Source organism: Pseudopipra pipra, chromosome 7 (genome assembly GCF_036250125.1).
Source record: "Pseudopipra pipra isolate bDixPip1 chromosome 7, bDixPip1.hap1, whole genome shotgun sequence".
Classification (NCBI taxonomy): Eukaryota; Metazoa; Chordata; class Aves; order Passeriformes; family Pipridae; genus Pseudopipra; species Pseudopipra pipra.
In genome coordinates this window covers 1,206,639-1,234,604 of record NC_087555.1, presented here as the reverse complement: position 1 = coordinate 1,234,604, position 27,966 = coordinate 1,206,639, and the positions used below count along the sequence as shown (strand labels likewise).

General features: G+C 38.3%; 1 protein-coding gene across 3 annotated transcripts in view; it reads right to left on the bottom strand.

Moving 5' to 3' along the window:
- Positions 1-24,902, bottom strand: part of TFPI (tissue factor pathway inhibitor) — a 33,034-nt gene extending 8,132 nt beyond the window's left edge. Inside the window, exons 1-6 of one of the 3 annotated variants that reach the window (XM_064660165.1) lie at positions 24,404-24,902; positions 15,512-15,550; positions 14,396-14,515; positions 8,536-8,736; positions 3,731-3,769; positions 967-1,143 (exon numbers count right to left, since the gene is read on the bottom strand). In XM_064660165.1, the coding sequence (XP_064516235.1) occupies positions 967-1,143; positions 3,731-3,769; positions 8,536-8,736; positions 14,396-14,515; positions 15,512-15,539 (565 nt within the window). In that variant the 5' untranslated portion in view covers positions 15,540-15,550; positions 24,404-24,902. The remainder of the gene's footprint in view (positions 1-966; positions 1,144-3,730; positions 3,770-8,535; positions 8,737-14,395; positions 14,516-15,511; positions 15,551-24,403) is intronic. The other 2 variants (XM_064660163.1, XM_064660164.1) reach the window with 2 other exon arrangements.
- Positions 24,903-27,966: the final 3,064 nt, after the last annotated feature.

Below are 27,966 nucleotides of genomic sequence, written 5' to 3'. Positions count from 1 at the left end.
ATGGCAATGGCCCTTAATCCTCTGTTTCTTCTTAGGTATTCATACAAATTTACAAGGAGGTGTTATTTCAGACTAAAGGCAGGGGAAAAAAAAATTATTCTGCAGCTTTTAGTCCAAAAGGTAAAAGTGGAATCAGAGCCCAGGAAGAAATGTTTCAGCAAAGGTAGGGAAAGAGTCCCCGGCTCTAGAGGTATAGTTCTTTAAAAAATATTTTAAAAAAAAGCTTAGTGTGTCTTTCCTAGTCCAAGTGTGAATAAGCTCGAGTTCCCCTTGCCAAACTGACAGATTATGAAACAGCCCTGGGAAAGGGTCCACTAGAGGCAAGAGAGATAAAAGGGTCTGGAGGCTCTCGATGGGAAAATGTGTTCACCCTAGGAATAAAGTGAAGTATTCTGTAAGGGGAGAGGAGCTCTGAAGGTTTCTGTGTCCTGGTGAGGAACAATTCCTTGGAACTGGTAGGACAAGGCAGTGGTTGAAGGATCTGTGGTCAGTCTGAATGGCTGTTTTGTAGCCTAAGCTGCTCAGCCAGATTGTTCAGAAGTGAGGGACAGGCTTCCCACGACTCTTTGGTGGGAAATTAGGAACTTAGAGTAAGTTTCTAAGACTAGAAATTCCTTTATGGACACCTCTTTCCATGGCAAGACTTGGTTTGAAAAGAATAAATGCGGCTGCGTGGGTTAAAAAATATATATTAGTGCTTTACGACATTAAACTGGCAGATTTTAGGTCAGCTGTCATGAGAAAAGTAAAAAAAGGGATCCTGTAATATTAAGTAGTGCCTACCAAATATTTGAGTCCAAATATTCTTAATTTTGGTATTTTTATTCTAAAATATGTATAATTACTGTCAATTTTATTGCCACCTCGTGGCACCCCAAGTTGCCTTTTTCCCCATGCAAGATGCCTTCGAAACACAGCACTGTTTGTGCAGGAGTAAAGCTGAGAACTGTGAAGGCAACAACTTACAGTTTTCTTGGCAGGTAGTCCGGCAGTCTTCCAAATTCTTGAAGTTGTTCTGGTTCCCCAGGCACCCACCATACTTGAACACCTCGCATGACTTTGTCTCTCTGTTGTAGAAATACCTGGTAAAATAACCCCGGCACACTCCGGGGTCTTTGTCGTGGGAGCAGAACTCGGGTTTTTCTGCAAACAGGGGGAAATGATGAGCAAAGTGGGAGAATCAAAAGATTAACACACGTTCCAAGACAACAGTAGAACTGGAGGAAGTTTATGAAATAAATCTGTAATTTTGGACTAAAGGCCAACTATAAAATAACTGCTACTTTATTGTGCTGCTTTTGTTCTGTATGTTACACCATAAGATTACGTGGAGCATCATAGGGATTATTGTATTGCTTTTTTTCCTCTTTTCAAGTAGCCAGTAAATTATATCTTGGAAAATGACAGCTAATGATTCCTTCAAAGTTTTCCTCCAACGTTGAAGCTTTAACCTGAAAGTCAGTTTTCACTCTGATTTAAAAGACCTGAATCTCAGCTGGATGATTTGCATCTAAGCACACATTCGTGTAATTTATATAGTTGTTTCAGTAAATGTAACTGTGAATTATAAAGAAAGCAATGTTAAATAATAATAATAATAAAAATAAAATAATAATAAATAATAATAATTATAATTTAAAAAATGACAAAAAAGAAAGAAAAAAAACTAGGAAAGCATTTTTTTCTGTAGTAGTTGACTGTTATAAAAGGATACAGAGACAGAGCAGTTATTCTATAATTTTGCAGTCCCAGTTCTGAGTTTGCAATCAGTAACTACAATATCAACCAAGAAAAAGTTAACAAATGAATACAGTGTAACTTGACTGAGTATCACAGCGTGACATCACGTCTTTTGGCAGGGAAGAAAAGCACACAGCCACACAATAATCCCTGAAAGTCAGCTTCGCACCATATTCCATTTTTTCTTAAAATTATATTCTAAAAATAAAATCATGGAAACTATAATAAACCATCTGCAAAGGCATTCTCAAATTCTTGCTAGTAGATACTTTGAAATATGATTCCTGTCTGAGCTGACTTGCAGAGAAAAGTCTTTTTAGCCATCATATAAGACAATCATATCAGATGTGACATATAAAGCCTTCCTTACCTGTAAAAATTCACGAAATATTGAGATTAAACAGGGAGCAGTGGGTTGCCACTTTAGTAAAAATTACCACAGAACAATTGCTTTGAAGCTCCTAACATTTCTGGAGTAGATTATCGAGTTACAAAGAAGTTAATCCTATTACATCTACTTTAGCTAAATATATATTCAAATTCATCGCTAGAACAAGATTATTATTAAAAGCAATTAATGCACATCATATATTTATATAAAATATTATTACAGCTCATAACTAGTGCTTTTCCAAGAATTAGTTGGCAATATCTTGTATTCCAACTGTTATAGAACTTCATGAGCAGCAAGAAATAATTTTCAGAGATCACATGTAAAATTAAATCATTAAAATGTTCTTGGATAAAGTAACAAAATCAATTGCTTTGAGCACTCCTGAGCAGTTTAATTTTGATTGCTCACTACAAATTTCGTTCTCTGCAGGAGACAGTTACACAGACAGGCAAGACTCTCCCAGAGCTGCACCTATTCTATATTAGGAGACAACAGGAGCTAAAATTCTTTCATCAAATATTGCACAGCATTGTGAAATAACAGAAAGATTCTTAGACAGATATTAACTGGAAAAGGAAGGCAGATAATAATATGGGTATGCAGACTACAGGATTATGACTGATTCTTAAAACCAGATGTTCTTCATTTAAGAACATCCTTATATTAAAATGGTTCTTGCAGAAAAGGGAAATTAAGTCCAAATTAGGTGAGCTCACATCTAACTTTTACAGCCACTTTTGGAGAGAGAATTCATGAAGGCAATATAATCCTAACCACACAAAGCAGTATTATACTTCCAAATGCCATGGCTTTCTCCAGGGACTCAATATGCAAGACTGCATTACTGGAAACAATAGTAAACATGCAATAATGTTGATGGTAGCCATGAGCTGCATTTAACAGGATATGTTCTGGTTTGTCATTAAAAACAGGGAACTAGGGTCAGCCCTTAAAGGAAGCAGTGCCAAAGTTTGCAGCATCTGTGGAAAATAAACTTTAGTAACTTCCATAGCATAGAACCATAATTTTATTTTATTTTTTTTTAATGATTAGGAATGGAAAGGACAGGAGAAAACGGGAAGAGAAAACCATCATCTCAGTATGAAAACCTTCCAAATAACGTCCTGCAAAGAGAAGGGATTTGCTTATGTTCTGTTTCAAAATGTATGTGCAAATCCTGGCATTTCTACAAGTTGCTAAATGCACACCCATTCAAGCAGTCACAAGTGGAAGGAGGGATGAAGGAGGGTAAGCAGCAAAAGAGCAAACTGTCCCTTCAGGAGTGGGAAACTTGCTCCCCTGTTGGATGTATGATTAGGGGATCTGCCCTAACCTCTGGTAGCTCCTCCACAGATAAAGCTTAAAAAGTTCTGTTTCAGAGTGATTTTTTTCCCCTATTTTTGCTAACAGTGGAGCAAGCTTTTAGCTTGTTCTCAAAACACACTGAAGGTTCAAGAATAAGAACTCACTTTCATCTGACATTGCTGTTTTTGTTAGGAGATAGCCTGGAACAATACACAAATAATTTAACAAAAGAGGCTAACAAATACCTTGTTGTTGTATAAGAGTCTTAGATCACTATGTAAATGTAATTACCTTTCTTAATTCGTGCTGCCACCTTCTTCCCAGACAATTCTGCAATATAAATTAAAAAAAAAAAGTATTTAGGAAAGGCAGACATGTTAAGTCTCACCTGTGATGCCATTAGGTTTGGCAGTGACAATGAGCACTGAGGAGGAAGAATACAACAGCTCTTCCCTTTCTTTTTTCCCTTTATTAGAGAAGTAGCACGAAAGCTTGTTCTGGAGGGCTGAAGTATCATTTCCTTTGTATGAGAAGTCCTGCTAGATTGGAAACCTGAGGGTATGGAATGTACTGAATTCAAACTATTCCAATATTGAATTGAACCAGGGAATTACTGTTCTTGGATCCAGAGGCCCTCATTATGTAGTCTTACTTCTCTAAAGAGGGGTAATTAGCAGACTAACAACCCAACTGCTGCAGATCCCGACGCTGCTCGTGGCTTTGGACAGGACCTGGGAGACATTAAGACTTCTCTCCTGCTGTCCAAGTCCCTTTGCTGTGCTATGGAGTGCCTGAGTAAAGTTTTCATGATGGTGTTTGTGGTATTAAGGCCCATTCAGCCAAGTATCTCCAACTGTCTTTAGGGTTGTATGGGTGACAAGTTGTTTGCGCTGTTCTCTCAGGGCACAATCAGCAGTGCAGACGTTGCTATTGTCATTTTTAATGCAGGAGCCTGGGGTTTAATCTTATTAGCTCAACGAACTGGATAGCTGAATGCAACCCCAAATTCCTTTTCAGTGATGGAAAACAAACCTTCTTCTTCCCCTTCTAGGAGACTCTCTAATCATTAAATTACAAAGGAGTCCATGGGAAGATTGTCTCAACCAATGCCTACGAAAGGCTGGCAAGAGAATAGTGACCAAGGAGAGCTGATGCATTTTCTATTACGGAGATACTTTGCAAGACAAATAAAATAGCAGCTCCTGGACTTCACCTCTTAACTGCATTGCTTCATAATTCTAGTTTTGTATCGTACTGCCCTCATGTGCTACAATTCTACCACGGTTTTCTCTGGAAACGTGCTGCTGTTGCATTTTCAAAGCAAACCCGTGAGGTACAGATTCTGCCGTGATAAATTTTTCCTTCCACCTTTGGGACAATGCAGCTGGAATCCTTTAAAAAAATATTATTTAAAGGCATGACATGCATTTTAGAGTGATATAACATTTCTCTGAGCATACTTCCAGCTTTTCCTGCTAGTAGGAGTCTTTGCCTTCAGTGTTTAAAGGTTTAAACCCATGACCTAAACTACAGACACACACCAGGTCATCTCACTAATCTCACTCAGCTGTCCCCTTCAGGGCAAAACCAGCAATCATATTTTGGCACATGATCTCTACTCTTCTGGCAGAGAACAGGAGAAATTTATTGTGAGTTTATACAGGCCTAGAATCTTTTAATCTCACTACCATGTCAACAGTGTCTTTTTGCTTCTGGTCTCAGTTAAAATGCCAAATCCACGTCTGAGTTAATATCTTCTTTGTAAACAAACTGCATTTCTGAGTAGATTTTCTCTATAAATAATGGACATTAGAATTGCTGTCATGACCAGAACCATTTATCAGTAATTATTTTCCAAAGTTAGAAGGTTAAGTAGCCTAAAATGTATATTCACTGCCTTGAAAATTAGGACCTTTGTGCTAGGGATGACAACTGTGATTCTACTTATATCCAGTAAACTGGATATAAGTATCCAGTAAATGAAGCATGTAGGCAAATGCCTCTTAAAATTAGGTTTTTTGTTCCCTGAAGGAGTGAGTATTGGGCACAAGAAACAAAAAATACAACTGATTTCCAGGAAACTTGAGTCAGAAGTAGGCTTCTTGAATCTGAACACTGTCTTTGAGAGTGGCCAACCTGCAGCTGGGCTCTCTGAACTCTGTTGTACTGAGCCCAATCAATTCTGTCTTTGGTGGTTTATTCATTCCAAAAATGTTTAAAAGTCATCCTGATATGGTAATTCACTCATGTTGGCTCATTTATTCTTGTAGCTGTGCTGAATATTGAAAATCAAACACTTTGATTATTTACATTATTTCATCTGAATTTGTATATATATATACATATATATATATTACATAGCTTCCCTTTAGCTTATTTTTATCTTGATCTTCACATCCTTCACAGTGATAATTTAGTATCTCAGATTTTTCTTTATTTCAAACACTTAGGAATCACTCATACTATTTTTTCTATACTGATTTCTTCAGTTACTAAATAGTGATCTTCCTACAATAATAAATATGTAAGCATAAGTAAGATGAATAGAACTATACACTACAAGACTGGACAGAGAGAGCTAGCTTTAACAAAAAGAATTTACATAATTATATTGGTGTTTACTGAATCATGCTAGCAAAAGTGGTTAGAATACTTAATTATGTTAGTAAAAGTGCTTTACACCTGATGGCTGACAGCATACTGTATATGACACCAAGCTATTTTATCAGCTGTTATTCATTCCAAGAATACAGAAATTATGAGCCTTTATTGCTCCAGTTCCTCCAAGCAGATGTAACTCTTGTAGAGACTTGGATCCCTGTTATTCATACACAGAAAACTAAACTTGGGCTGAGTACCAAGATGTAGACACTAAGCCAGTTCTCATTCTAAATAACTCTCAGTTTTATACTACAGTTATGCAAAATATATGCCAGTACAGGATTGGGTCCAGAAGATCTGTCTCAGATCTTGATCCAACAAATATGTCAGAATCAAAACAAGACTATTATTCAAAATAGCAACATCAGATTGAAGAAATAATTCGATAAATCTTCACTCGTGGCACCTGATCTTGACTTTTGGACACTTCATTCCTAATTCTGCATCTATCAACCCTGCATTTTCCCCTTTAAATTGAAATTTTGGACAAACACTCTAAACTACCAGCAAGGTACCTGTTTGGGATGAGATACTGGAAGTCCTGCAAACAACCCTGCTCCAGGCATGGCAGAGATGCTGTGGGTCCAGCTGAAACCCAGAACTAAACACCAGACATAAATTACCAAAAACCACCCCCATGTCAGAAAAAGAAGAGTTATTTCACATCCTGGATCCCAGGTCCTTCTGACATTGAATAGTAATCAAAGAAAAACAACTTTTAATTTTTTAACTCGAGAGATTGTATTCATTAAACTTTGTGGAGTCATAACTAGAAACACATTAATCACAGTTTTCTAAACAAAACGCTGTAGGAGTGAAAAAGTGCCTTTTAAGTTTTGGGGGTTTTTGTTTGGTTGTTTTTTTTTTAGAATGATAATGCCAACACTAATTTTTAAGCTTGGATGTTTATATTAACTGTGGAGGTCAGCTACCAGTTTCATTAATTTCTGGGCTGACAATTTAATGAATATGGAAAAAAAACTTTTAAGCTGGTTGTCCAAAAGGGGAAAAAAAGGTGTCTGTTAAATGCATGATACAAATTTATGACTCATGGAAACCGTATGACAAAGGAAAAGCTTGTCAGTCCAGAAAGTCCTTTTATAGATAAACAGAAAATTACCATGCAAAGAATTAATGCCAAAGTTTGAATAATTTGTAACCATTTAAAATTATATTAATCTGACTTGAATGCTTCAGACAGGACTTTTGATGGGACAATTTGCAGCAATGTAAGAATAAACCAGCAGGAGTAGAAAAGGAGTAAAACAGTATTTTTGTGTTTGTTTTCTCTACTGGTTAAGCATAGCCCTGATCTTCCATTCCTCTGTAATGAATTTCTTCTTTGATTTTCTGCCCAGAGCTGTCATCTGCTCCCATGTAACAGTCTGTTACAACAATTTTAAAACATATTAAATGAATTCTGTCTTACTTTAATATCTTTTTTGTTTTTTCTTTTACACTCAGGTGTGAAGAATCCAAGACACCAGTAGTGTAGTCTGGAGAACGAACTGCACTGTGAACAACTTTTATCTTAACTAATTTTTAAAAAAGCAAATACAGGTAAGTGAGCACCAGAATAATCTGCACTTCCAGTAGTATCTGAGACTTCAACATAAAAAGTAAATGATTCAGTGATGTAAAGATCTTTCCCTTCTCAGCCAGTTCAGGAAGAGTTGGCTTCAGATCCATTTCAGATTCAATAAATTATGAAAACAGGGCAAACAAAATAACATCTACCAAGATCTGCATAGCAGGAGGGTGCTACCAGGGCATATCACTGATAGGCAGCAGAGAGTGCCTACTTAATTACAAGGTTCATTTTAAATTCCAAAACCAGCATTCACAAGGCCCTTTGTGAATATTGCTCTGTGTCATATGTTAAATTTCATTTTCCTCTTTCTAATGATTAATTGATGAGATTTCAATAAAACTGAGCCGACAAATGGCTGCAACTGACATTTTTAATGAGAATTATCTACTACTGTAGTTTTAATTATGTTGAAACATAGAAGATGTCCAAGATTTTGGACAGCTTCCATCAGCTTTTCAAGTGAAGGAGAAACCTGGGATCAAAAATTGCATTAGATACTCCGAAAGCAACAAAGAACATCTGTGCTTCCCACCAGCTTAGCCCAGCCCCAAAATTAATTTCACATGGATTCTAGCTAGAAACTAAGCTTTCTGGTATCGGTGTCTCTGTTCCAGAGGTACACTAAATCAAATCTCACTTAAATTTCCAAATCCTGAATGTTTGCTTGCAGAATGTAAAATAATTCACATGACTCCAACCTACTTGGGAACATAATTAGAGGAACCACATTTCTGTATTAGTGGGAACTGAAGAGAGCCTCTCCTTCCAAACTCCACGTGGCTTGTGAACAAGAACTAACAGATGCAAAAGAACTTGATAGGAGGATAAGAGAATGGGTACTGGCCTGTTACCACACACTTCCTCTGACATTCTTCCAGCGTCAGGAAGTTGTTCTCGTTGCCGTGGCACCCACCGTACTCAAACACTTCACACTGCCGGGTTTGAATATTGAAGAAGTAGCGCACATGGATGGCTTTGCACGGGCCATCATCTGCTTTCATGGCACACACCGAGTGCCCAAGTATCAGTGGGGGCAAAGCAGCACCTGTAATACGGGAGAGAAGCAGAATAACTGTTAGTAAGTTCGTTTGCTTTGTTTGCTTACACAGTGTAACTTCAATACGACACTGCTCGTGTTTTCTGCCAGAGAGGCACCGCACCACATCTGTCTGCAACGCTCGGGGACACACTAAACAGATGTAAAAACAAAAAACATCATCTGGGCTGCAACACAAATTCCATTCGATCAAACCAAACGTGTGGTTTCAATTTTCAACCCAAACAGCTCACATTATAAGCTTGAACTCCTCATCACAAACCTCTAAATAGCTGCGGATGGCGGCTTAGTCACAAGAGCTAGTGGGCAACTCTGAACGACAAACACAGAGGGAAAAACCTGGCAGCTCTGCAAACACAGTGACAACCACGGCAGAAAGGATTCCTTGTGCTCTCTCCAGCGCACTTCTAACAGCGAACATCGCTCACGAAGACACAGCGTGAGTCGAACAGAGCCCTGCAGAGGGCATCGCTTCCCTGTCGGATGGTGCTGGACCGGGACACGAACCCAGCCCGCACCACTGAAAGGTCATCACACTGTGTTTTTCCTTTGACCTCGCTGTTCTTGCATCACAGCTTTCAAGAGCTAAGCAGACAAGTAGAACGCTAAGGGGAAACAGAACTCTGTGTTACCAAATCGTGTAATTTCTGTGTTTTTCAAATACCTCGTTAGGTGAGGGAATGTTTTGTAATATTTGTCATATGTATCGTGAAAAACACCAGCCAGATTTTACACTGTCAATGTCTATGAGGAAATTCTGATTAACACCTGAGTTGCTGGTGCTTCTCCCTTACAAATCTATGGTTTAATATTTTTTTCCTGTTTTGCTTTTCTGATGAACTGTTTTGCCCTGGAGGATTTTGAAAGCTCCACAAGGCTGGTGTCATTGCCATAGCAGCCAGAAGAACAGACCTGAATATTTTCATTCATTCTTCCACAGCTAATTAGAATATTGATATCTCTTAACACATGTGTCAACACACCTTAACAGTGGCCCAGGAAACAGGAGACAAAACAAAGGGTGAGGACAAGAGTTTCCATGATTATTGCACAGCCCCCTACTATTACTAGATTAAGTTTCCAGTTTTAATTAAAAGAATCCATAAAAATCAGGCTTTATGACTTGGTAAAAAGAAAACCCACAGAACTAAAACATTGTTTTGCTACTTCCTAAGGCCTTCCCTCTGCAGTCACAGGGACACTGTTAACCACTGTCAGATGTACTGACATCTGCTGCGAGCGTAATGACCAGCTGTGTCACACTTTTTGGCAACTGGACATTTATTTTCTTAAGAATGCTAGAAAGTTGCCATAGTTTGACTAAAATCTGTACCCTGTGAAACCCCCAGGGGCCAAACCCTCCAACTTTAAGCAGTAACCAAGTGAGTGAAGAAAGAAGTCTCCGAGGGGTTTGTCGGAACTGAATCATTCCTGTGTCTGGGAACAGTGAAGGAATTCTTCCCCATTATTTTACACCTGGGAACACTTAACTCACACAGATGACAGAAAAGGAGCTTTTCTTCTCACATTAGAGCAGTAGATGAGAAGGCAAGCAGGAGGGTTTGACCAGTAGACCTGCACAGGCACAAATCTGCCTGTACTCATTTTACACGTGGAATACAGCTCAAGAAAACTAATTCTTAGTATAAGGCCCCATCCTCTGCTCTTGAACACTGGAACAAATTGTTACTACTACATTTTAGGTCTTGTGTGAAGAGCACAGGATGTGACATTTAGAGAAGATGTCTGTCAGGAAGGCCAGTGAATATTCTTCAGCAGAAACATAGGAAGTTTGAACTTAAAGGAACGTTAACAGTTTCTTATCCAAGTGAAGTAAAATTCCCAGCAACCTGAAGCTGCCAGTTCCAAGATTTCATTACTCTTCTTGCAAGACAGGCCCTCTTTGTAATGTCCCACCTAAATATTCTTATATATTAAATAATATTTTGCTTCCTTTATGCAGAGACATAATAATTTGAAACCGTATATATATACACATAGAAAATCAATTTGATTTTCTAATCTTGCAATTCAAGGCTGCTGCAGGAGTGAAGGTGGCCTCCTGCACTCTCAACCTTTCATTTGGGCCCTCCAGGTTTGGCTCCTGCCCAGGCTGCTTGAAGCCTTCATGGTGCAGCAGCTTCCTTGCACTCACTGCACCACTTCAGCAGCCCACCTCTGGTCTACTTTCTGTCTTTTGGAAGACTTTTGCCTCCTCTTAATTATCTCCATACTAAATAAACTCATTTCTTCCAAACGTTTTATTGGCCTTGCTTTCTAATCCTTTTATAATTCTTATTTGGATCTTTCCTATTAGTTGGATTACTGTTTAAATGTGCTGTCCAGAGCTGATCATAACCTAAGGCATTACCAGTGGCAAATAGAGTGGAATAATTACTCTTGGATTTTGTTGGGTTTTGGGGGTTTTTTTCTTAATACAAGACAAAATCACTTGCCTCTTTTTTTCTTTTTAAACGACATTGCATTACTTTTGCAATGCTCTGCAACTTCCATTTGCTCTCCAGCAAATATAACCTCGTTATACAGGTACTTCCACAGTTATTTTCCACCCTATATTTATGAATGTGTTGATTCTCCTTTGTGAGTATAGCACTTTGTGTTTGTCATTTAAAAAAAAAAAAATTAATTTAGCTTTCCACACTGGATATGACCCTGTTGGATATTTATTACTCATCCAATTCAGGCATCTGGTTCAAATAAATTTAGGAAAGCTATATAATATGTTAAATAATTGCTACAGCTGATGCTCACTGTCACCCTAAGGTTATTACTTACCATGCTAAAATTAAACTAAAGCAAAGCAAAACCTCCTCTCCCCTTTCTTTCCCCCCATCCCCCTCGATTTTTTTATTAGGAAGCAGAAGTGGTGAATTAATGCCTCTAATCCTCTGACATTGATACAAGTGAAAACAATACCTCACCCCCTGGCTGTAGGCACAACAAAAGACTTTAATTTGACTTTTGGTCTCATAAGGATAATCTGCGGGGCTGCTTGTTAAAAAGACCCCCTTTTAATTAAAAAATGAACTGATTCCCATCCTAAACCTGCAGCACAATAAATGTGATGGACAAGGGTGTTATGGTGGAGTTGCTTCTCAGGACAGAACTACATAAATCGAGAAAACGAAGGTCAGGAATATTTCTGACTTTATTTTATGGAAAATACTCTGTGTTTCGGTTTGCTTAGGTTGTGTGTTCTCAACCTTACATGAGTTTCCGTGGTTATCCTTAATTATAAATTGCTGTCATCTTCCCAGCCTTCTCTTGGAAATGTCTCCCCTTGATAAGTGGTATCAATACTGAGCACCTTGCCACTGATGAGGAGCTGTTGCTTTTCTCTCCATCTCTGCCAGTTTGACAGCTTCCCACCCACACACTGTTCCCTGTTTCCTACACTTTTAAGCAGGCACATTTATTCTTGGCAAACTTTCCCATAAGAATAAAAAGCACATTCAGTTTGTGAGTCGTTTTCTCCTGACCACATAAGGTATTAATGAACAGTATACATAAACTAGTTCTCTTTATACCATTCATTTTTCGTTATTACCCTTATTTGTTGGTGGAAAAATCCCTGGTTTTGCTGGAAGAGAATGAGTTAATAATACTTTTTTATCCCATTGGACTTGACTTGCAATCTTAATTATTACTGTAATTTAAACAGACAAAAACCTCTTAAATTCACAAAGCACTTTCACTCAATGTGGTCCAAAAGCACGAAATTACAAATAACGGATGAACATAACTTATTCTACCCTTTAATACCTGAAATTTAGGAAATGCTAGGGTAAAATATGTCATTGCTTTGTAACCATCTAACTTCAAAACTAAATGTTATCAATGAAATTGCACCCTGCAAGATTTATACATTTAAATTCACCGAGCCCAGAATTTAAATCTTGAGAAACCACAAATATCACTTTAATTAGCAACAACCTAAACATTTTATGGAAACAGACTACTGTGAAAATATTTTGTAAACACTGCAACTGAGTCTTCAGCAGTGACTAAAACAGTATCCTAGTTTAATTTCTAATAATTACATTTGATTGTTTTTTACTTTTGAATTAGAGCCCAGAAGTTCAACCATTTGTCATATTAAATCAGTAACTGGTCACATAATCTGAGAGGATTGGTTGCGAAATAATCAGTGAAAAAAATAATGCCCGGCACAATGACTATTGCATTTCCTTGGGATTATTTTCTTATTGTCTTTTATGAACGAAGTAAATAGAGGAAAAAATCTAAGGCAGCAGATTTCTTGTTCTGGTGACAAAGTGTGCAAGGCAATTGGGACATTATGAACAGCAAGCTTAGGCTAAGCATTTATATAAGACTAAGAGTTGCAGGGCAAGGATAAATATGACTTTAGCCTCCAACAGGAAGGGCATTTGTGCACTTCAGGGTGAAGAGGAAACAAATTTATGTTGCATGAATGAGTTTTTACCACACAACCACGCTAAGCTCAGGCTTAATGCACATATTTTGAATTGTAGTGACTAATTGTGACACGGTCCTAAAGCACTAGTTTTGTACTAGCTTAGCATAGCCATGACTGTGCACAATTAATGTTTCCATCTCAAAGAACGCTGCTGCAAAAGTCTGACAAAGAGAAATAATTTGGATGGAGATAGGACAAAATATGGGCAGATTAGGTAGAGAGCCAACATAAAGAAAAGGTTCAAAATCGGACAGGTCAAACAGAAGTTTTCACTTCGTAGTTCTTGATGGAGAGAACATAGTTCTCTTAAGGAAGGGATCACAATTTTAAATCATTTTCTAAAGGACAAAAGAATATTTTAGTTATTCTAGTAATAATTTAGTGTATTTTTCCTTCATCTGCTTTCTCAAAATTGTTTGGGAGGAAATGAAAATACCCTTCCCAATGATATCCAGTACAGAATTCTGATCCATCTTGGTTAACTTCAATGAAGTAAACAAAGATCTTACAACGGTGACAGTCCAAGAACCTCCCCAGTTCTAACAGTCACACTTTTTTTCTTAACAAAAATCCCTAGCTGGTGAGTTTTTAATCACAGAATTACAGAATATCCACAGTTTGAAGGGATTAACAAGGATTGAGTCCAATTCCTTTATTTATCCAGTGATATCAAATCACTTGGGGTTATACAGAGACCTTCTTCAGGGCCCAGAAAAACAACCAGGATAGTAATTGCATCATTTTGAGACCAAACTTTGCACATTAACTGTGTCTCAGGAGAGGTGTGCACGGGACAGCAATCTGCAATGTTATCCATCATATTTCTTTTGTGTGGGGAGATAAAACCTGGGTTTGCCAGCTCTATGTTCTTCTCCCTAAACAATGAGCTTTTCCATGATCTTAAAGCAAAGTTTTAAGGGAATTATCTTGATATCTAACCCAATGTTTGGTTAGGATTAGGAGTTCCAAAAAGCTTGGGAAACAGAAGCCTTGATAGAAGGCTTTAATACACAATTCTGCACATCTCCCTCCCGGTTAGAAACCAACCCGTTTTTAGCTTAGCCTCAATTTCAAAAATTTCCCAAAAAAAAAAAAGTTCTCAAGTGCAGAATTACATCTACAGAGCATTTTAACACAGTGGGCTTTGTTGCTGGAGATAGTTTGAGGTGTTTTGCAGTAACCTCTTACCCACAACATGCTCTTCTTCGCTCCCCTCCGACCCGGCAGCTGCACACCCGGCGACACAGCAGAACAGCAACACAAAGGCTGAAGGGGAGGAACATCCCTTCTTCCTTCCTTTCATCTTCCCTGTATAACAGATAGAAGAAAAGATACACTTCAGTCAAATTCCTTGCAAAAGCCACGAGCGGGATAGTGCTGCCCTGGGGGTAGATACACAGCCTGGGAGCTTTGGGAATAATGGGAGCTCTACAATCATATTGGAGGCACACTGAAAAACAGGACAAGGTTCAGAGTTGTGCTCAGCAGATTGCAGGTCTCCTATCCCACCTCCAGCACGGATTAGAGGCATTGCTATTACTTTTATAAATCACCTCCTAGAATACATAACGATATAAAACGTAACACTTGGCACTTTAATTGTCCTGATCAGTTTTACACAATGTATGGTTGGTTGTCAAGTCAAATCCTTCCAAATAAGTTTTCCTCAACCTGAAAAACTTAGAGCCACTGCCGCAAACACAGGATTCTATTTTTAACAAACATTTAATTGATTTATAATCACACACGTTGCGTTTCACAGGAGTCAGTGAACATTTTGCAACATGGGCTTCAATGCTCTAAGAAGTATTTTGTCCCTTGTGGATCCCTTTAATATTGGGTACCTCACTTAAGTGCAGAGCTGTTATTTTTCACATCTTTATCAGTGCAACCATCCCCACAAAGAGAACACTTAGATCCCATGGCAGCCGGCACACTCAGGTTGCCAAAGATGAGCACTTATGAAATTATCTCTGGAAAACTTTGGCTTTAACTTTTTTAGAAATACAGATCTTCCAACTAACTGAAAGTAGTTCCTTAAGGATCTCAGAATCCTAATTAGAGGATAAGTTAAATGCCTTCTTTGCTCCCAACAGATGGATTTCCTGTAGATATCCTCTTCTCTTAAAGTACAATAATAAATTTTTTTTGCTAAGTTAATTAAGTTAGTAAAAACTAAAGCTCTAAGAAATGGGAAGCTCCTTACATTCAGACACTGTTCAGTGTTTAAGTTTACATGTCTGTGAAGACAGCAAATCTTCACCAATGAAAGCAAGAATTTTCATTTGTCTCTAGGAAACTTACCCGTTTTTCCCTCTTGGATACTTTTCATTTGCCTCCCAACTTGCAGCATATGTAGGAGAAAAGAAATGCATTCTTAAAAATAACCCTTGGTGAAATTACGGACCAGACCATGAGTGACACTAATTATTTGGATAATTTTTTAAATTGACACTTCCCTTCAGAAGGCTTCAGTACATCATGTGGTGAAAAACACTGAGAGAGGTCTTCATTCTTTTTTTTTTCCTTTTTTTTTTTAGCTTTTTGTAAAGGAACAGAATTTTGGGATCAATAGAATTTCTCTTTTAGCCAGAAAATACAACAGTGTTAACTTCATCATCTTTTCCTGTCAAAATCAACGAAAGAATGTGTGTCTTTCATTCCTTCTAAGCTCAATTATTAAGCTTAATTTCTACATGAACAAACAAAATGCTTTATCCACATACAGTTTCTGAAATATTATGTAAACAGAAAATATGTGCAAGTGCCACGATTACTCATTTTCAGCTATTAATCAAATAAATAGAAGTAGCATCTTTATTCATGATTCTAACCAGAAATTCAGTTTTAAGCTCCTTTACATGTAAAGCTTTGTGGTACATGACTTTGGAAGAATTTTTCATTTTTATCCAAGGGTTAGAGAAAACCTTCCAGCAAATCTTTTTATTCACTGCTGATAAAAGGTCCAGTCATACTTTAAAATGAAAGTAACTGTACAAGGTAACCTGAAGTTTTCTAAGACTGTCCTTATGATTTGAGAGATTTCTGAGTTGTGAAGTTAGTTTGACATCAACTAAAATAGAAATAAAAATAAATCCACAACTAAGAAAAATGTTATGGGGAAAAATACTACGTAAAAAATTTCTAACAACTGCACAAGTACTTAGAATTACAATGTAAATAAAGGTGGTGACAGTTTGACATCATCTAGGCTCAATGAAAACCGAAATATCATCAAATTCTCAGGTTTAATGCTTAGATATACAGTAATAACTTCCAAACTTTGTGTGGCTGCTGTGAGTTCACTGGAATAAAAAATTATCAAATACACTTTGAGTTTTAGTGTTTGAAATGACATGGGAAAGGGCAATTTTCTAGCACGTTGTTTTCCTTAGAAGTAATCACTGACACAATTGTGGCACTTCATAAAGAAACTTGTAAATTATCCACAACCTCAACTGCCCATGCATTAATTCCAAGTTTGTCCCTTTTGGGCTCTCATTGAGTTTTTCCAAACGTGGCATCAAAACTCTCACTATTTCAGCAAAATTCAATTTGAATTTGGTTTTTTTATTACTCAAATTGAGGCTTTGGTTCTTTCTTCTGGGAATCTCCAGAATGTAGATTTAGATTGCAAAATTTAGGAATCAGTTTTTAGTTCATCTTCCCATAATCTCAAAAGCTGGTTCCCAGGCAGAAGAAAAAAAAAAATCAATCAGCCAGAAATGGAAATCCTCAATAAGTTCCTATTTTTTTCATTTAAAAGTAGAATTTTGCACATCCTGAGTTGCCATATATAATTGTCACCGTGTGATTACGAGGATAAATTACTGCATTTGGACAGAAAACAAAAATCTTCCAAGGGTACAGCGTTCCTATTCTTCCACTCAGCTCCCACATTTCTCTAAAAAGAAAGAGTGCCTTGTCAAAAGCAGGGCATATCCTGATGTTTGGGCAAGTTCCAAGAGGAAAAATGTGGGCTGTACAACTGCATATCTGCCTCACTGCAAAGTCTGCTGAGCAAACCACATCTCCTTTATCTTTTTTCTAACCTTCCCAGAAGGTCAAACATCCCCAGGACATTGTGTCAGGTGTGGGTGGAGGTGGGATGAGTGGGGTAAAGGTTTTGGTAATAAAACTCTTAAATCCTTCTGTAGTTTAATTCTTTCTTATGATTCCTACAGGAAGATTTAAAATCCAAGATCAAAGTGAATTTGGCATTGCTTTTTCAATTAAAAACCTAAATCCTCTAGAAAAAAAAAACAAAACAAGTTTTCTGCCTGGATGTTCAGCTGCCCTGTAACAGAACTTTAAAGCTGTAAACCTCTTATGATGTCGATATAACTTTCCTTTTTAAGGCATTCTGGTTTCTTCATTGTATTTATATGGAAAGCACAATTCAAATACTTCATCTACAATATGTGGTGGAGTAAAATATCAGGAGCACACATCTGTGAAGGGAAACTCTTCAAGTTCAAATAGTTCATGTTAAATGATTATTTGAGCCAAATTCTGAAGATTCTGAGAGTAAATAGGAGCCCCTTCCTCCAGGAGGGTTCTAGCTTAGGATAGTCAGGAATCAGTCCAGTTTTAACACTAGCTTTCCTCTGCACCATAGTGTCATTAATGCATATTTCATGGAGACAATTCCTTAAGAACTGGCACTCCACTGCTCCCAAACCACCTCCCTTTTAATGAGGCATTTTTATATCTGTAATGGACAACGACGTCACTTGGCAAAGGAGGTCAACAAAGGTAATAATTGGCCCCAATTTTTTTCCTGATTTAATTAAATACTGTTATTTCTAAATCATACAACTGGCTTCCCTCAGGCTGAAATATAGGTAGACCAGGCAGACCATTAGCAATCAAGGAACCTCCCAGAAACAGATCCTTATTACCTGGTCTTATAACGAGGACTTTTTTATCCTGACACCTAAACATGGAAATAAAAGGAAGCTCTCAAGAGTTTTTTTTTGCTGAAGGCAGAAAAGTACAAAACTTGGTGTCTTCTCCATGCAGTTTGGAGACAGACTTTTTATGTGTGTGTATATATATATATATACATATGTACATATTATTTTTTTTACCTAGTAGTCTCTTCGACACCAATTTCTATAGTTACGTGACTGCTTAGATGCAAACAATTTTTTTCAGTGTCATTTATCTCTAACTGGCTAACTGGGAAAAGCAAAACAAAAGCCAGCATTTCCCGCAGTGGCCAAAAAAAGATATTCCTAGAAAATGGCATAAAGTGACACTGTAATGTCTGTAAAAGTGACTCATTCACGCTGACAGTCCAGGAAGTGGAAACGCAGACACACACAAAAAAATTTAAAATAAAAAAAAGGGAAAAGAAAAAAAAAAAAAGAAAAAGTAAAGTATATAATTGAATAAAGGAATTAATAGCAGGAGATAGGACGTGCATAGTGAGAGGTCGAATTTAGCACAGCCTAAAACTAAGGATTAAAAGGTCTAATGAGACAGGATTATAACACCTCTGATATAAAAGCAGACTTTTTTCAGCCCACTATGCTTCAGAGGCATTATATTTGCCCTATTATATCTTGTACTATCTGCTAAGACTTGTGTGACAGATTTAATTAGACCTATCTACAGCATTGTCTCCCAGCTGGCAGAGTCAGTCTGTTCCCCTGAACAGGCTTTTATTCCATGTGCTGTTTTGCAATGTCATGTTTTTCACTTCCTCTGCAGTAAATATGAAGAATGAATCGAGCATGAATTCCATCCCCTCTGCTCTGATGTAAAGGGAGCAGAGAATGATGACACCTGCCCCGGCTTGACAAGTCCCAGAGTCAGTGCTGGGCTCTCAATTAAACTGATTTCCGCCAGAAAGGATTTCCACCACTGGAGCCTTGCACTGTCACAGCGACTCAAGAACTTGGATTCATCCAAGAACTTCAAATTTGCTTCTTGTTATGAAAGATAATGTTGGTTGGTTGCCTACCTTTCATCAAGGAAGCATAAATGCTTTCATCAAGTAACATAAATGCTTTGCTGCTGCCACTGCACTATTCCAGCCTCTTAAATTCCCAAGTGAAAACCGGGAAGTAAAGGGAAAATTTAAAATAAAACAGATTTCTTCACTGGATTTTATGCTGAAAAGTTGTATGACCTGGTGTCACTGTTTCAGATTTAAACTCCAACTTTGGTCCTGCTTTTATTAAAGTTGAAAATGCTGCTTTTCAACCACACCTGACAAATGAATTGAAAAGGAAACCTTGTTATGTTTCGAAATGAAAACGAAAATAAATAAATTCACAAGCCTACCACAAGAGTTTCCTTCTTTTTTTCACATGCCTTTAGACCTCTCTTGCCTTTTCATTCTCCTTTGTCAACTCCTTTCACTCACGTTTTTAAAGTGTTTTCCATTTTCCCAGCTTAGGTCCAGAACCTATTTATTCCTTCTCCTAGTCAGCTCACACCTGGCACCAGGTACTTTTGCCATCCTGTCTCCACTCCACTTCTCTCATGACACAGGTCCAGGCCTTCACTTCTTTGTCCCTTGAGTTCTCCTTCACTCACCTGGCTCAGTCAGGCCTCCCATCCACGATATCCATCCCCAAAGCCCTGGGAAGTGGATATATTCTGGGAGGCAGAGCTATAGTGAGATTATACCTTGGCAACAGAAGCCTGCGAGCAATTTTCCTGATGCAACAGCCCCAGTGAATTATAAACTCTGAAATTAAGACCGATCTATCAAATAGCTTCACTTTTCACAGGAACACCGGATTTGTCCGAGTCAAATCCCATAACTAGCCCGTTTTCATTGTGATACACCTTTCAATGGGGAAGAGAAGTATTTTGCTCCTGCCAAAATATCTTTGTGTGGGTACTAAAGCAAATTGCTGGGTTACATAATTTCGTAAATCTTGAAAAATGAAACGACGAAACCATTACACTCAAACCTGCACCTGTTCGTAGCAAAGATACTGGTCACCTGATCCTGTTTTCAAACAGGGAATGCCTTCAGCAGCCTAATAGCCCCTCCCAGAGCATAAAATCCACTAACAAAACAAACAAGCAGCAATATTAGTTACATATTAGCTTCATGAATTCTCTAGCCTGTTTGTTTGTCTTTTTTTTTTTTAGCAGTTTGGACTGGAAGACTATTGTATATGTTCAAATCTCAGCTGTGCTTATTGATAAATAGACATGTTTTTAGAGGTCAATTATCTTACCATGATAGATAATGAAGAGAGTAATTTCAGTGTTGTATATTTGTTAACCCAGCTGAGTGTAATTTCCCATTGTTCACACAATAGAAATACTATTCCCTTTCACTGAAGTGAAGCTGTCAGATATTGAAAATATAACAGGCAGGCACAGGAAGAAGCTACCAGCCACATCCTGTGACTGATTTTGGCCATACCCATTGACCTTTTGTAACTTCATCATCACAGAGATCACATTTTGCACACATACCAAAGTCCAAACTACAAGTTTCCTTGCTCTGTCAAGCAAGCTGAGCTCATTTTGTCTCTCTTTCCAGCTGGAGATGCCGCAGACACTTTTACTGCCATGGATGAGCTTTGGATCCTCCCACAGGTTAGAAATGCTGAAAATGCCTTCCATGGTAACACCCCCACATTCAGACTGCCCTAGATGTCACCCTACAGTCACTTAAAACCAACATAAAATAACACTGCCATAGAAAAGAAGGGTCATATTCCCTTCCTCTCCCACCATAGTACAGATCAGGTGGTTCATTTTGGTGGCAGTGCCAGCTTCTGTGGACTTAAGAGTGTTCATCCAATGACTCTCACAGCACAGAAAATATCAGCCTCATCTTTCCACACTGACTTTTCTCTGACTGATGAAAGCAAAATCATTGTCCAAGACTTCATTATGTTAGAAACTCTACAAATACAAAGGGAAAAGATTGCTTCTCAAAGCAGAAAATGTTCACGGAATATGCCAGGACACTTCAGCAGACTTTTCTTGGAGTTCATAAAACCAGTACCAACTAAGTGTTTCCTTTATGTAATATTTGTATTTCTAACTGGCTTGCTGCAGTTGGTCTTTTCAGGATAGTTATTTTAAAACTGGTTCTTTCGGAATGTTTTATTTTCTGAAGGAAGGTTTTACTTTCTTGTGTTCAATCCATAGCCCGGGGCAATGCACCTGAATGCCCAGTTCTAATTTTTCACTAAACAGTAAATCGAATTACCCAGCTAATTTCAGAGGTGTACTCAGGTAGGAAAGTCACACATCAGCAAGGAGGGCAACAGTATTAAAGAAGGCCAATGAACAGCTGTATTAACAGCCAGAGGGAATAATTAAGAAATCGAACAAAGGAGTTGTGAGAGAAAATTTAAAGGGCTGAAACCAAGTCTATTTTGCTGTTAAATAACTATGAGAAGAAAGGAATTATACAATTCCCCATATGGTTTTGCTTCATTCTGTCCCCAGGGGAACTCTGTCCCTATTGTAAAGCTAAACCAGTTTCATAAGAGAAACATACAGAAGGTATTTTATCCCTGTTTTTAAGTCAGTTCTCCCTAGTTTCAGTGTAAAGAAAAGCTTTAGATATGAAGATGCCATCAGCCTCTCCTAGTTCTTAGAGAGAAAATAGGATTGTTCACAACGTAGCCCAAACAAAGGACAGTAGTAAGTACTAGAATTTGACAGATTTTAAACACTTTGCTCCAAAACTGTTAGATGTGAGAGTCTCTAGTTCTACTGGTTTCTTTTTTTTAATTTAATTTTTTTTTGTTCCTCCTATGCATATGCTCTCAGTCCCTCTGGCAGATGTTCTCAGAAAGCACTGAACCAACAAAATCGTGGCAGTCACAAAGCACTTCCAGCAGTCACCAGTTTATTTTAAAATGCAAAAGAAAATCATTGCCAGAATCACCCTTTTAAAGTAAATCAAGATGTTACAGCATCTTCCCAGAATGTGAGAGATGTTGTCAATAACTTTTTTTTCAGTGGTGATTTAATATTCATGTTTCCAGAAACAATCCTAATCCCACTGATATACCAGTGAGAGCAATCCATGTTTTCTGCCCTAAAAGTAATCCAGGACCCACAGAATCAGAATAGCATAAAAGATATCAGTTTTCCTGAACTGGAGAACACCTGGGTGCTCCTATCTGCTCCTGTTCATGCACTCAACTTGGAAGGGTTGAGACACACAGAAACAGTCCTTGAAGCCAGACCTGGAGTCCAGTAATTCTCCTTCTCTAATGGGGTCTGGTCTAGCTGGACATGGGATTTCAGACTCACCAAAGGCTCTGGGCATGGTCACTGAAAGCCTGAGAGGAAGCTTGTTCTTTTACACCTTTGCTTGGTTTCCTAGACCACTTTGTCTCCAATCTCTTAAAATTTCCTCTTTGACAGAAAATCTGCCTCGTTTTTAACACTGTCTCTCACTGCCCTTTAGCTCTGACACTGAAACCCTAAAAATAGATACTGAAGATTTATGAGTTTTTATCATTAAACTTTCAAAATTACTCTGCAGTGAGATTAAGGAAAACTCAATGGCATTAATTGTTCTATCTGTCCTGAGTCAATAACATAAAACTGTAATTTACACTTATTCTGCATTTAGAATATTAACTAGGTGAGTAACAATTGAGTGTTCATGAGCAATATTAGTAAATGTGGGCACTGCACTAAAAGGATAAATGCACTTTAAAGGTCATGCAACTGCACCAGACAAATGCATTAAAACTCAAAATTTCAAACTATGAAATCCACAATGTAAGGATGAACATAAAGGATACTGAAAGTCAATTTAAAACACACTTGGAGACTCGCCAGCATAAAAGTCACAAAATTTTCAAATAAAAGGATTTATCAAGCAGTTGTTCACTTGGCTGCTTTTTAATTAACCCTTTCAACGTAGGACATTATTTGACAGGAGAAAAGGCCAGAGCAGGATGTGTTTGAATCATCTTGACCTCCTCAGCATGGTTCTGTGTACATTACACACAAAGGAAACTTGATTATAAGTCTCAAATTCAGCTAAAAGAATAATGCAGAGGAATTTATTGTGGATATAGATACTTGCTGCCTTCCCTGACAGTCCTAAACTCCCTCCTAGCAGAATTAAATGGTGAGCAGAAGGTTACAAAGAGAAAAGGCTGACAGTTTTTCCCAAGTAGGTGCCTGGCAATTCCTCCAGCACGCCTTTGCTGTCCCTATCTGTACTGACAGCTGCACTTCCTGCCTCTGCCTCTATCCACAAGACATTCAGGAAGGAAGGTTTGTATCTTTACACGTTTCCCATGAAAGGACTTTGGTGACTAATGCCTGGAGTACTGAGTCACACTGACCGTTCCCATCCACGCTCCCCCCATCCAAATTGTTATTGTTCTCCCTGCTCCACTTTTCCCATTATCACAGGCCTTTTCCTCATTTAAATTGCATTTATAGCTTCTAAAATATCAGCAAAGTTTAGCAATATTTTTATTTTAAACGTGAGTATCACTGTTTTGCTTTTACACAGTTCCTAGAAATGAAGTCTATGTCACTTCTGCCAAGTAAAATATTACAAAAGTCACCAACAATATTCTTTTGGGGGGTGGGGGGTGGTGTGTTTGTTACACTGACACCACTGTAAGACTCATTTACTACCCTCGTTGTTTAAGGGCTTTTAGTTTCTTGAGAATTCCAATATACATTGTGAGTGAAATTGGCTTATGTGTCATCAGCTTAATTTGATTCTCCTAAAATGTTCTTGTACTTCTCCTAAAATATTAATTGCTTCAGATGTTACATGCCCTACAAGGATTTGAAACAGCCTGACAGACCACCCTGCTGAATCAAGCCTCCCTTAGAGCTACTGCAGTGGAGGAATTGCTTTAGAAAAACAAGAGTTTTTCTTCAAACTCGAGCTATTGATCAGAGTTAACTTATTCACCTTTAGGAGAGCTTCCTTTAAAAGAACTCTCTTGGAGCTCAAAATACCCTAGTCTGAGATTCTGGCAACCAAATACTAGTTGTATTATTAATCATAAAAGTTATTCATTGTCCTACTGTTTCAAATTTACAGAGGGAAAAAAAAAGCCTCCCCTTTTGCAGCACTCATTGCTGGACTTTGAATCTAGACATCTGACTCCTGAATCTACCACATTCTAAAGAAAACACACCAGTAGATACTGCTTTCTGCTGGCTAAAGAAGAAAAGGATAACTCACTTAAAACCGAAAGTCTCTCACAAAGTACTCACCGAGCTCCTAGCAACAGTTCTTGAAGAAAGAAGGAATTCCCGAATCAGAGCTGAATATGATCCTCCCCTACTAATTCACGCCGAAGGGGTGTGGTGTAAAGCTACAAAGGCAGGATTGCAACCTGATCTTCCCAGAGCGGGGATCGCTCGGCTCGGGGCTGTCCTGGCTTTCCGCAGAGCACATGGGCTCGCTCTGGGTAAAAGTCAGAGATCTGCTGCAGCGGCAGGGACGCTTCCTGCGTGAAAGTTTTCTCGTCTGCCTGCAGTTCAGAGCAACTGTGCTCTAAACAGCGCCAGCTAAAACGGGCTGCACCTTTAAAGAATAGAGTTGTGCGGGATGATCTGTGCATTTGTGCCTTGCAGGCTCTGATAGGGCTCACGAGGATGGCGTATTTATTGTCTACTTAAGAGAGATACAGGGTGGTGCACTGTTGTTCTTCATCTGTTTGCTTTTTAAACGAAGCCTTGGTATTTACTCTGCATCCATCGCAGTGTTTGGAGCTGCTGTGCCTCCAGCTAGAACACACCATCTATTTACAAATCACCCTACTGTGTGCTAAAACTAACCTTTAGTGTCAGTAAGAGTACCGTGGCTGAAGATAGGGATGGAGACTCCAGACACCCTCTCTGAGACCTTATAACTTGGAGATGCAATTCCAGATGTCCAGAGTCTTAGTCTTAGAAACACGGGATGAGAATTTCCAAGGTAATGGATTAAGCAGTAACAGAGACAGAAATAACAGCTGAAGAACAATAACTTACACAGTCAGCAGCTGTAACTCATTGCAATTACTTTTTAGGCAAAGACCAACAGGTAGTTAAATCACTGTCATTGAATATTTATATTTATCTGTTCATCACCATCCTGGAACAGACTGGAAGTCTCTCATGCTCAGTTAACAGGTTATAACAACCTTCTGACACAAACAGAAGTGCTCCTGGCAACTCCTTAGATCTCATGTCTTGTTTTGACTGTCAAAATGTCTGTAATACTTTTCAGAGCAAAGCCAGTAGTCAGCTGAGTCTACTGACTGTTAACTGGGCCAATAATCAAATGGATTAACTGTCCTCAAATGGACCAGAAGAACTCACACAGTAAAAGGGGCAGTTCAAATGCTGGGGGTGAGGTTCTGCTATATAGTTACTAATTAGCAACTAATACAAAGCAAGAGGCAGCCCAGCTGAGGAGGTCAGGGAAATGGAAATGGTTAGGCTGTCATTCGTGTGACACCAAGACTGACAAACATTGTGGGCCCACATGTTGAGAATTGGTGTCTCCCCGAGGGTCACAAAACAGACAGTCCAAAACAGATGCATGAAAATTACACCATGGTTTAAAGAGAGCTCAGTCTGTTTACAACAGACACAAAAACCACCAGATTTCAAAAAAATTACATGCTTCTTCACTGTGATTTTCTTGGAATGCAGCTGTGTGGATGAACATGTATCCCTGTGGATAGTTTCAAACTTGCTCTACTCTAGAAGTCATTTACAAATGAGCTGCCTTGTTTTTAGTCCTAGATGCTGAATGGTCTGAATTACAAGTCCATGTATATATATTCCAAATCCAGGGACTGGACCTGGTCATAGCCTGAAGGGAGATTTTTTGGTTTCAATGAGAAATATTTTTTTTTTTTTTTAATGAATAGACAAGAAATAATTTTCATGGTTTGCTTCACAACGTGCTAGCATCAGTTCATCTTTTCTCACAAGATCTTGCTCGAGTCACTCAGATTTGGTGTGCAAAATAATAAAGTAGTTCTGAAAGGAATAGTCCACAGAGACATGGAAAAAAAAAAAGAAGAAAAAGCTACAGTTCAAAATATATTTGTCATCTTATGGTCAAATAAATTGAGAATCACATTTAAAGAAAAGTACTTTGGGGAACACATAAAAGAATGAAACCCTTATTTTGATTAAAAGTTAGACTAAGAGATCTTTAGTAAATAATAAAACCATATGATAGTAAAAAAGCACGATGAACACATATTCAAAAGAAAATTTCAAAGGAAACTATTTCATTTTCAGATTAGTAGTTTTGCTTTCTACTCTATTGTCTCTTCAGTTCCCACGTGCAGCCCTCCTAATTTAGTTGTCAGAAGGGTCTCTGGACTCCTTTGTATTGTAATTACAACAGAAAGGGCTTCAGCTAAAATGAAATCAGACTTGGAAGGTGGAAAGGACACTCTTTGGAACCTTTAGTAGGATCAAAGAATTCCATTCAGCCATGACCTGGCCTAGACAATCACACCAGCCTCTGGCCTGCCCTGGAACCTGCTGATAGCTTAAGACAGTTGTCAACAGTTAAATGTTCACAGTGGAAAAAGTCCCTACAGTCCTGAAATAACAGGTTTTGTTCCTTTCTAGAAGGGGCTTTTGAGACGAGCAGATGAAATCTGTGAGTTCTAAAACTAGCCAATGAGAAACACTTTTCTAGGGTCCTGTGGGAACCTAGAAACCTCTCAAAAGGTGTAGCTTGCAAATCACAAAACTCACCAACCTGGTTTTTCCTTAAGAGATCATCTAGTTGTCATTATTTTCATCAAGCTTTGTTCCTGTTCTGAAGAACCCAAGAATCCTCACTTCAGGGATTTCCAGCCTTTGAGCATGTGACATTATCATTACATTCTCTCTTCACGTTTGTTTATACCCTGTACTACAGGAATCACTTACCCACACAAAGATTACAATTCAGAACTTTAACATTTCACATTAATTCTGAGATCCACCCAGAGAGCCAAGCTCTGGCCAGTTATGCAATAGTAGGAACTGCAACACTATTGAATGAGTGTGAGAAAGGACCATTACAGCACATAGATCAGCAGGCCAGCTACCAAATTCCCCTTGGATTTCATGGATTACACTGCCATGCAGCAGGAGCAGTGCAAGCCTGATATTCCAGCCCCCTTTACAAGCTGCTTTCTGCTGGCCTATTTTGAAGTGACTCAGATTTGATAGTCAAAGGAAAGCACAGAGAGCATTTAAATTATTCTTCTTTACAGACAGAATAGCTTTACTCAGAGATTACAGCCCCAGAACATCACAGACAGAAAAGGCAGAAAAGTGGGGCAGAAAAGGCCCACCAGGAAGGTCTGAAAGACAGAAGACAAGACCAGAGCTACTGAATACATTCCAGATCATTCCTATCACTGGGAATTCCATAAAGAACTTTTACGTGGTACACAGCTCCATTTTTTCATGACTGCTATTCCTCACTATGTATCTACAAGCAGATATATGCAAAAGTACAGATAAATTAAATTGAAACAGAGATGCCATGAAAAAAATCACTTGTACAATTCTTGCAGTAGTCAGTACTTGGCTCTGAAGAGTTCAAAGCTGAGACAATTAGATTTTAGCCTTCTGACAGTACGTAGAATTCCTACCCACAAACTGAGAGATCAGGGAATTAAAAACAAAAAAAAAGAGGGAAGCTTTATGTGAGAGGTCAGCATGATTAAAAGCCTGATGAACAAACAGACACTGACTGAAAAGGCACACTACCAGTTACCATCTGACCACAGGAAAAATCCTTCTACTCCTTGTTGTCAGCTGGCAGCTCT